At 44.4% G+C, this 11,229-nt stretch overlaps 1 protein-coding gene across 1 annotated transcript in view; it reads left to right on the top strand.

The window, feature by feature from the left end:
• The first annotated feature begins 5,296 nt into the window (after positions 1 to 5,296).
• Positions 5,297 to 11,229, top strand: part of LOC102035215 (protein Shroom1) — a 10,484-nt gene continuing 4,551 nt past the window's right edge. The window contains exons 1-4 of the mRNA XM_014312143.2: positions 5,297 to 8,017; positions 8,737 to 8,807; positions 9,524 to 10,081; positions 10,450 to 10,600. Coding sequence (XP_014167618.1) covers positions 5,297 to 8,017; positions 8,737 to 8,807; positions 9,524 to 10,081; positions 10,450 to 10,600 — 3,501 coding nt within the window. The remainder of the gene's footprint in view (positions 8,018 to 8,736; positions 8,808 to 9,523; positions 10,082 to 10,449; positions 10,601 to 11,229) is intronic.

Below are 11,229 nucleotides of genomic sequence, written 5' to 3' on the forward strand. Positions count from 1 at the left end.
AGGAATGTTTGTTCTCACTGCAGATTTATCTGTGGAAAACATAACTACAGCATGTGGGAACTGGAATCTGCAGTGTTGTTCTGGCAAGGACTCTTGGATTGCAATTACAGAGCCATCCATAAAGCTTCTGAGAATAGTTTTATATTAGAATAAAGCATATGTAGGTGCCAGAAAACCACAATTCTTCAAAGATAAGATGACTTCATGACATTTCCCAGCCAGCCAACCCTCACTAGTGAGTCTGAGTGAGTGTCTGCTCTCCCAGAGCTCTGATAAAGCTGGAAAAGCCAAATTGTGATCCAGGCAGTGCTGGGACACACTGGGTTTGGGATGTGGCACCTGGTGAAGCTGCCTGTGATAAGCACTTGGGTTTTCTAATTATAGGCAATTAATAATGAACATGTTTTTTAAAGTGTGCTAGCACAGATTGCGAACCAACTACCAACTCATAGGATTCTGGACTAAAACCATGTCAGTGGAAGCAGATGTTGAATGGATTAGCCCTATTTAAAGGCCAGTTTCTTCTCCTGTGAGCTTGATTTGCTGCCTGAGCTGTGGGAAGCTCAGTGCAGCCAGGGGCAGGTCAGAGGGACCATGAGACTTTTATTTTTCCCTGATGTTTCTTGGACAGCCTTGCTGGGAAGCAGTCAACATGGTAGAAATGAGAAAACGTCTTTATTATAGATATAAATTAAATTCTATTATATTAATTAGTTAATTTAATATTATATATAGTAGTTCTAAAGACATATGTTTAAAACTCAACAGTGTCCTTAGGGATCTCTTCCTCCTTAGAGAGCCTGGCCTAGCAGGGTGAGGAGGTTTAGGAAGGTTTGTCTGTGCCCCTACACAAAAAGGGGATACTCAGATGCATTTTGTTATTATTATTACTTTCATCCTTCTCTAAATTTCTCACAACACTTAGATAGCTCCAGAAAATCTCAAGTGTGTATCCATGGGTCTTACTGGAAATGTTTACATTCCTCAAACTATGGTGAAATTTATTTCTGTGTGCACAAGGCATAAACCTCCTCTAAATCCCACTTGGGCTCTGTTTTGGGACCGTGTGGCACTTTGACTTCCCTGGCTCCCAGTAGCAGGGTGAGCTTTCCAAGGAGCCTGGAAGGCAAATGTGAGGTTTTGTCCTTGGGTGTTGATGTGCAATATCCTTGGTGACCATTACCACCTGCACAACAGCTCTGGAAATTGCACTGAATAAGGAAAACAGGGATTAGTCTTCAGAAATCTTAGCAAAATAATACAAATTAGCAGAAAGTGTGGTTTTTCAGTCAGCCAAAGGCAATATCATCTGCTATGTTTGCCTTCCTGTTAGAAACCTAAAGTTGAAACCCAAGGGGATAAAATCGTTGATTATAGGCTAGAAACAAATAATAACAAAGGGAAAGTATCTATTAAAAAGAAAAAGCAGAGAAAGAGAGAAATAGTGACCTTCAGAGATGCTGTGCACACAGGCAATACCAGCCACACTTTCCTGAATGGAATGTCCTTCCATTTCTCTCACCTTTTCAACAGTCATGTCAAAGGGATGGAATCTGAAGACTTCAGACATTTGTCTGGAATTTCTGGATATTTCAGAAAATAAGAAACAGCTCTTATTTCCAGACATCTCCTATCTCTGAGAATGCATCCATGTTGTGCAGGGGCATGGGTTTCTGTCCAGGAAGACCTGGATGGAGACCTGGGAACCTGTGCTAGATCACCAATTGATGACCTGCTGGAGGTTTCTGGGATGCCAGAGACTGCACCTGACTTCCCCAGGATCCTGCACCTGACTTCCCCAGGATTTCTGCCCTGGGAAAGCCAGGAGGATTGCCTGCTACAGCAAGAGTCTCTCAGGTGATATTTTGGTAGCAATGAGATCTCAGGGTCTGGGGAGCAGATGGGTCAAGTGCTGCAGCCTGTGCAACAGACTGGAATCTGAAGAATTTCAGTTAATATTTACATCCAGTGTTTACCCTTTGATAAGGAACAGGTCATTCACTAATGTGGACATGACATATTATTGGGAGGTAGTCAAGGTGTTTGCTTTGTGTTTAGCACACTTGTTCTCTTCTGGAGAACACTTGTGTAATGTAGCTTGATCCAGATCAACAGCTGTGGGTTTCCCCTTTATTTTCATGGAGCCATTTGTATAAAAAGGGCAATTACACAACAAGAGAGCTAAGAAGGTTTGAACTCTGCTTGTGTTTATTAAGGAAAATTCTCATTCTTGTTTCTGTGATGCAAAGATTGTGTTGGTCACTTCAAAGGAGCTCCACAAGTGCAGAAATTATTGCAGACTGTGTTATATGCCAGGGCCATTTTTCCTGGGTTGTTGAGGGCAAATCAGAGATAGAGAGAATACCTGTGTTTCTGGTGGGTGATGATTTGTTTGGGCAAGCATTGTATACCAGTGCAGGTGAGTTACAGATCCATTATGGCACTTGGCAAACTCTAAATGAGGTCAGACAAGACCAAACTGCAACTGTAATAAATCTTGCCCTTATAAGACAGGTGAGTTGTTCACTGACTGTGGTCTGGGGTCACTAGGTTTTCTCTGAACAGAGTTAATTTGCCAGACATGAGGCTTTGGCATACTGAGTTGGTTGCAAAGAATTCAAGATTGTGCAATGCAAATCACCTTTCCCTAGAACAGAACAGGTTGATGTGGGTGGAATTAAGTTAGCCTCTGTTTTTATCAACAAAAAACAACAAGCAAACAACTTTGGAGCATAATAGGTTGATAGTGGCTTTATTTCTTCCTTGGGCATGGAGTGGATTCTTACAATGTTACTACACTTCCCTTCATCTTTCAGTGGTTTTGGTTCTGATATACTTTAATTTAACATTTTTCTTCTTGCTTCCAGTGGTTTACAAAGCAAGAGGGTCTGGACTGGCACGTTGTATTCCAGCCTTGCCAGAATGTACCTGAGGGTGGGTCTGGACTGGCACGTTGTATTCCATTCCAGCCTTGCCAGAATGTACCTGAGAGCCAGAGGCAGCACAGTCCCTGAGGGAGCTCTGCCACCTCCCCTCTGAGAGCAATAATGTCATCGTTCATGTCAGCTGAGTTTTAAGGGAATTTATGATTTTGTCTTACATGGGAAAGAGAGGGCAGTTTCCATATAGTTCTTTGAACACTTTGACATAAACGATTCTGCTGCCAGGGTTTAGGAAATACCCTCTTCAAAAGAAACAAGACAAGTTTTCCCTAAGGTGTGTTTCAGTATCAGTCAGAACTTCTTACCTCAGTTTTCTAACATACTGAAATTATATTTCCTATTACTTCTGGTGTCATTATAAAAACCTGAGTCAAAAATTCTTCTCTGTATTGCCAACTTCACTGTAAATCCCAATGAGGAGCTTGAAACAATGAGGGAAAAGAGATCTTGGGAATGACTGGTATAGGAAACCAGGAGAGCAATTCCATTGATAGACATGAACTAAACCACAACAGTTACTTGGATTCTAGACATTGCTGTGAAAAGTTAGAGCCAAATTCTCACTGTAAATCCGGGTGGCTCCATGAGCTTCCATGGAACTGTGCCAGCACATCCCAGACAAGGACTTGGCTCTGTCTATTTGCAGCACCAACAGCAAGAGCTGCTTGGAGAGGTTCCACTGGGAGAAAAATTTAATTAAAACAAGGGAGATAAGAGTGACAGAGCAGTCTGTCTTCTGGATCTCTTGGGGAATGTGGCTCCTGTGGGGTTTGGTCCTGTGCACCCACAGCACCTCCAGGTCCTGCTGAGCTCTCCCAGGGGTCACTGCCAAGGGCCAGACCTCCAGGGCACTCCTGGGAATTGTAACTGCAGTGGGATACACCATGGTACCCTCCCATCTGCACTGAGTGTCATTGCAGTCACTCAGTGCTTTTTTTCCTCAGCAGTTCCAAAAAATGCAATGTTTTCCTTTCACCAAGTATCTCATGTTTTTATTTCTTTAAATTCCTCAACACACCATGGTGAAAAGGATGGGGAATGGCACCACCAGCCACTGATGCTTCCTATTTCCTTTGTGACCTTGTTATTCACAGACAATTAAATTTCACAGCTTTGTTTTAAATCATCTGTAAAGATGGAGAGAACTCCAGACATGCTTGAGTTGGTTTCTTACTAAAATGTTAAAAAACAAGGCAAGCACCCAGAAAAAAAAACCCCAAAAAACAGCAGGCAAATTACCACTTTGTGGCATTACGCTGTTTCCATTTCCCAGAAACTAGTTAATTTATTTAGTGTGCCCCACCAGTCCAAGTTCCATTTATAGATTAACTTGTGTATTTTGGCTCCTATCCATCTCTTCCTTTGTCTCAAAATGAATGATACCAGGACTGTCTTTGAAACAAGGCAGGAATGGGATTTTTTTTTTTTTTTTATTAAAGAGAAACATCACCCTGAAACTTCTCTTTCTGCCAGCTTTTTGAGGTCCCACCACAGAAACATGATATTGGGAATGGCTGATTAGTGTCAGGTGAGTTCCACCTTTATGAATAAATCAGACCTGTAATATTCTGGAGGGATCTGAACACGGTTTGTGTCTCCTCAGAAGGCCTTTTACTGGAGCAGCTTGTTGATGAAGCTTTTCAAGATTGTTTGTTTGTTTTCTTTTGATGACTGATCAGTTTCTAGAGCTGGTTTAAGTGAGAATTACTAAAACAGGTTGCTGGTTAGCACCACTCTGGTGCCAGGTTCAGTCTTGTATTTGGGTTCCTCCTGCCTGGGAGCAGGTCAGGGGGTTTGAAGCTGGCAGGGGGCTGAGAGGGTCAGGCTGTTGGTGTGAGAATCTCCTGCTTGTCTTCTCTTGGCCCATTGGGTTGCTGCTTGAGGAGATCCATTTGTTACACTAAACCTCTGGGCATCATGCACAGCAATCAGAGAGCAACTGTCAAGTGCTGCTGACAAACACAGGCTGTTTTCCAGACTCTGCAAAAACTGTGTATTTGTCATACATGAGCTCTATGCTGGTGCTTTTTCCTAGTCCTTTTGGGAGTTTGCAGGGGAGTTTTGAGCTGCAGCCATAAATATCTGGCCACCTTTTAAAATCTGTGACTTGGGGCTGATAGCAGAATGTCTCATCAAGATGCTCTGTCAGTCTCAAGCACCTTTTTCTAGGATTCTAGGGAAGATTTTCCAAGATGTGCCAGGAGAATCCTCCCACTGAGTCTTTTTCACACATTTCTCTTTCTTTTTAGGTTCCTCTAGACATTATTGGAATGTAACTGTAGAGAAAAATGTTCATTTCTAACAACTCGGTTGTGGACTTTTAATCAGACTGGGATTTCTGGAAATGCTACAACATGACTTCTGCTGGGAATGAGATAGAAAGATGGACTCACAGGCAAGGTGGCAGAGCTGGGAAGCTGGTGGATCCTGTGGCCTCTCCTGAAAATGATCATCTTCTGTCAGTGAAGTCAGTCAGCAGCATGGACCATCTCTTGCACCTCCCTGGAAGGGCAGACTCTGCTTACAGCTCTTTCTCAGGAGGATCAAACATCCCAGAGAACCCCACACCATCGTGCCATGGTGATTATTTCTGTGTGCCTCCAGAGCAGGCCCCGTACATGGACTCAGAATATGTGATAGGAATTTATAACCTCAGTGCTGCCCACTCTGCCCTCAGATCCCCACAGCCATCCAAGGCACCAGAGCTGAGCATCCACAACAGCTCCCATAGCTGTGGAGTTTCTTCTGCTCAAAGAACTTCAAATCAGGGCCCTGCAGCCCTGGCAGCAGCTCTGCTGTCCCCTCCCAAGTGCCTTGAGAGCTGTAACATCTCTACCAGGCCCTTGGACACACCAAGAGAGAGAAAAGGCTCTGCAGGGCACACCGAGGGCAGCGTGCAGCCAGCCCCTGGTGTGCAGCCAGCCCCTGGTGTGCAGCACAGCCACCCAGCACACAAGGAGGGACCATGGAGTCAGCGCTGGGATGCAGTCACACAGCAAGATGTAGGGCCTCCTAGGGAAAAGCCTCTGGAAAACAAGGGCCTTTCTTCTGATTTTACAAAGGTATCAAAAGTTCAGCTGTTAAAGACAGAGGAAAATGGAGAGTGGAGCCCATCACAACAACCTACAAAGAGAAGCAAACACGTTTTCAGGAGACCTTCTTCATTCATCTTTCAAGAATATTTAAAGACAGACTCTGTGGTGAATGTCCCCAAAATGCTTTCTGCATATAATTCAGGTCATGGTAACAAAATTCCCAAGGAGATGAACTCCAAATCCTATCACCAAGCACATTCCAAGCCCAGTGCTGTTAATGATACACAGGAAGTCAAACAGTGTCCCAGGGGTGTGTGTAAGCCAGGTGCCAGAGAAGCAGCTCTGCCAAGCCCTGTGCCAGGGCCCAGCCAGAGGAAAGAGTCCTTGCCCTGTGCTCAGGGCTCACTCCATGCTGAGTGGAGTTCAGACATGGATCAGGACGTGTTTGAGGACAGCTTGGAATTAAAATATATGGAGAATGCTCTTCTAAATAAAAATGCTCCCAGGAAGCTGAACAGATATACAGACAAAAATCAGTACTGTGATTCTGAAGGAAAAATTATCAGCAATATTAGGGAACCAGTCCCAAACCAGCAAAACAAAGTGCAGAGATCACCACTGTCCTGCAGCTGTGATGCTGTGGAAGTGGAGCACCCTCAGTGTGAGGAGCTGGATCAGGGAAGGAAGCAGTGCTGTGATGGCACAAGCCAAATGGCTTTTTTCAGACCAAAGGAAGAGTCCACATCTCAGTCATTACGTGAAGTCCAGAAAGGAAACCAGAGTAACAGCAGCAGTCCTGACCTCAGCATGTGTCTGGAGCAAGAGGAACCTCCTGCTCAGAAACTCCAGCCTGTATTTCAAACCCAGCTCTCAAGACAGCTTCGGGGGGACCATGCTGGGGAACAAATAACCAGGCAGGCAACTCCCATGCTCTACTATCTGTCTGCAGGGAAAACCAGCAGTGTCCTGCACCCCACCAAGGACTCAAGGAGCTCACCAGAGGAAATTCCATCAAGCAGCTCTGCTGCCTCAGCACAGTGTCTAGAGACACAAAGAGAAGGCCATCAGCTTCAGAGGGGCAGCCACCACCATCAGCACAGTGCTGATGATCTCCAGCTTCAGAATAAAGATCTCATTTTCAGGAGTCCTGCCTCATTCACAGAAGACAGTTTCCAGAATGAATACATAGAGAAACTTAAAGTGGCTCAGAAAAAGGTTCTCAAAGAAACCTCCTTTAAAAGAAAAGACTTACAGATGAGTTTGCCTGTCAGACTGAGACAGAAATCCTCTAAAAGGCCATCAGTTGAACACCTTCGGTCTTTCTCTTTATCCAGTGCAAGTGAGGATGCCAAACCTGTTCCTTGCTCCCCCTCTCATCTAGAATCCTTGGAAAGTTTCGATAGACATGAAGAAATAAGGAGGCCACAAAAAGGTCAAGCAGGGGGAAGGAAAAGGGTAACCCAAGAGCAAAAGAAACTGTGCTACTCTGAGCCTGAGAAGCTCAATCACCTAATGGAAAAGGAAGTATCATGGAGTCAAGTTAGGGATGAAACCACTGAGCAAGGCACAGTGGCATCCAGGAGAAGGGATCTGGAGAACAGAGGAAAGGCATTTTCCAGTTCAAGTGTCTCCAGGACAGAGCTGAAACAAATCCAGCACAGTGCACTGATCAAATACATGGAACGGAAGACCAGTCAAAGACCAGGGGGGTCACAACACCTCCCACTGCATAAACCACCCCTGCAGGAGAGGCTGTCAAATCCCAAAGGTCCTCCTGGCCAGATTTCCAACCCAAATGGAAGCAGGAAGATGCAAAATGATGAGGTTTTCTGCCAGCTTCTCTCTGAACAAAAATCACCAGATATTTTTTCTCCTTTGCCTTTTGCTCCCCCACTGAACAAGAGCAGCAGGTGTGATCCCAACCAAGGGGATGGGACCTGTACCAGCAAGTGTCCATCAGCTGAAAGTCTCCCACAGGCAGGAGGTTCTGCATCTGGGAGAGCTCCTGAGAGACCAAAATCCACTCCTTCTTCCACACAGGTAAGACACCAGTACCTGAAGGGGGCATAAAGAAAGTCAAGAGGGACTCTGGCACTTGAAGATGCATTTGCAGAGAACACGTGCTGTATGCAGGATGAGGCTGTTTGTGCTCCAGCAGTCTTTACTGTTAATGACAGCAACTTCATTAGAACCCTATCCCAAAAAAGGCCATTATAGGGAGAATTTTATAAACTACCAACCTTTTTCAGATCCTGAATTTGAGAGACAGTAGCTGTCAATATTGTTGAGGAGAATAAAGAAGAAAAAGGGCCAAAAAATAAATAATTAAACATACCACTAAAATTGCCCTACTGAAGAGACTGACGAACTTCCACTGATGCTGAATTTCTGAATTGTTATGACAGTAGAGGTATCTTTTGTTGGCAGCTGTTTTTTGGTTTTCTAGGGGGAAAAAATTTGATGCTACCTAGGGAGAGCGTAATAGCAATTTAATTAATAAAAAAGAGGTAGACAAAAACACCCCCCAAGATTAAAAAAGAAGGAACAAAACCCAAAGCTTTCCCCCTAGAAAACAACAACCAAATGTAAAAACACCCAACAAAAAACCCACAAACAAATGAAAAAGCACAAACCTCAGTGAACCTACTTGGAGCTGTACCATCAGCTTCCCTTTCTGGGGATAATAAACATGGTAGCAAAATTAAGCAGCTGCCTCGCCTGAAGTGCTGGCTGCCCCAGTGTGCTGTTTTCCCTTCCAGGACCCGTGCAGATGTGCCAGATGTGCAGCAGCTCCGTGCCGGCGCCGTGGGAGCTGCCCCGGCACCTCCAGGTGAGGCTGCGGGGCTGCGCTGGGCACAGCCCGTGAGCCAAGGGTGGGACCCCAGTGCTGCTCCCGCCTTCTCTCTCGGGACCCTTCGTTGTCCGTGCGGGAATATTCACCCCTGCCCTCTGGGTCAGCCTTTAAAATCGTTCCCATCGCGGGAAGTGAAGTGCCAGCCCTGAGCAGCTGTCCCTGCTCCATCAGATCTCTGGGATCGCAGCTCCCTCCTCCGAGCCTGGAGAAAACGGCATTTCCAACAGCTCGGAGATGCCCAGTCCTGGACAATATGTGTGATCAGGACTGCTGCAGTAGGGGATTTTGGTGTGTTTTTTCAAAGGGAAAAATAACTGTGCCATTTACACATCACTAATAAGTTTGTGGTTTAACTCTCCGTATTTGTTTGCTAGTTTGAGGAGCATCAAGAGAGATAAACATCTGAACTCTGTCTCAGCAAGGCAGTGATGTTGACTATTTTGTAATAAAAGAATTTCCACTCTTTCAAAAATATCCCAGTGTTTTCTGGACATTTGAATGGCTTATGGAAAAAAAATTAATTAATTTTTTTCTTAAATTTCCTAGTTTAGCAGGTTAGCATAAAAGTAACTGAATGCTCCAGACAGAGCCATAACATCACAAACATTTGATCATAGCTCTTAAACAGTGTGCAAAAAATCTGTTATAAGAGGGAGTGTCTCAAATAAAGGGAACTGTCTTCTTCCTTACAGTTTCTGCGATCCTGAGAAAGATGGACCCAAGAATGATGAACATAAGGACATAACTGGACATGAGTGTGGTCAGGATAAACAGGAGCAGACTCCTGAAACCTCCATTCCTGTCCCAAGAGGTGGAAACAAGGAGAGTGCTGGAGTGGAGGAGGAATGCAGAACTCAGTCTCTGCATCCAGAGCAGCATCAGCCTGCAACTTCTCCAGAGCAGGGAATGCATCTGCACACAGCACCAGCTCAGCCTCACCAAGGACACAAACATCCAGCCAAAGGTCTCCTTGCCCAGGAAACATCCATGCACAACAGCCACGACGATGCTCCCCTGGAGGGAGACACACACCTGCCCCAAAGGAGGCTGCAGCATTCTGAGGACCAGCGGTACCAGGAGCTTGCTCTGGAGATCATTGCCAAAGACAGCTCTCTGGTGGACATTCTCATGCCTCATCCTCTTAGAAAAACTGCCTTGGACCTGATGGAGGGTTTGTTTCCTGTTAACATTTCCATGCTGGATAAATCACGCAGGAAAAGGGGAAAGGCACAGCATGTGCAGGAGAATGAGTAAGTAGACAAAGCCAATTATCCAGCACTTTGGTCTATTTTAATGCAGAGATACTATACATACTAGTAAGATGAACTTGAGCATGTTGTTTCATTTTTGTTTAGTTAGAAAAACATATTGATTTACATACCAAGAAATGTCTGAGGCTAAGGGTATATAATGGAAGAAAAGTGGTTAAGGGGTTCCTTATTAAAGTCTGACAGACTTAGTCTGCAAATCTTTTGCTCTATATCTTCTAAAAACTTAATCTCCTGTGGTGAGAAGAGAGGAAAGTGATCCTGAAGTCAAGATGGATAAAACCATGAATTCAGTGTTAGGGAAGAACATGTAAATATTTGCTTTGGGTATTTATTTTCTGTTCCAATAGCAGGAAAAGTCATGGAGATGGACCAGAAGAATGTCCAAAATCTGAACATGAAACCAAGCAAAGGAGCAAATATCTTGCCTCTATGAGAAACCAAGTCCCGAAGAGGAACAGAGACAGCACAAATGAGCTAGATGACCTCACATCTAAGAAAGTATGTAAATGACCTTCACAGGAACCACTGTATTTCCATCATGACAAAGAAATTCTTATTAATGTCATTATTGCTATGGATATTTGTATCCCAATAACATTTTACAGGTAACTTTGAATCAATTTTTGCCAGTAGGTGAAGTCCTGACACATTGGCATATTGATTATAGTTGGTGGTATTTAAATCCTGCCTGATTTGACTCAGATCTCTCATCTATCATCATTAAAGGTTTCCTTGCACAGCCAGCTCCTGTGCAGCAGCAGCAAACTCCCAATTTAACACTCAATTCTAATCTCAAAATCTGTAAAATAAATTAGAACTGGCAGCCTAAATAAGAAATATTCTTTACTCTGAGAGCTGGCAGCAGCTTCTGCACATTCCAGTGTCCAATTAATTCCATACATGCAGAGAATGGGGGCACAGCTGGACAGTGACAGAAGCATGGAGATTGCAGGGGTGATTATGTAGCTTTGCATAGTTAGGTGGGCTTTTCCCCTGGCCATGCTCCATCTCAGGTAATGACAATCTGCCTTCCTGAGGCTCCTCCTGCTGTCTTGCTGCTGCTCCTGTTCATGGTGGCATTGTCCAACTTCCAAAGAACTGATGGTGTGCTTCCACTCAAGTCTTGA

The sequence above is a fragment of the Geospiza fortis genome, unplaced genomic scaffold (genome assembly GCF_000277835.1).
Source record: "Geospiza fortis unplaced genomic scaffold, GeoFor_1.0 scaffold55, whole genome shotgun sequence".
Lineage (NCBI taxonomy): Eukaryota > Metazoa > Chordata > Aves > Passeriformes > Thraupidae > Geospiza > Geospiza fortis.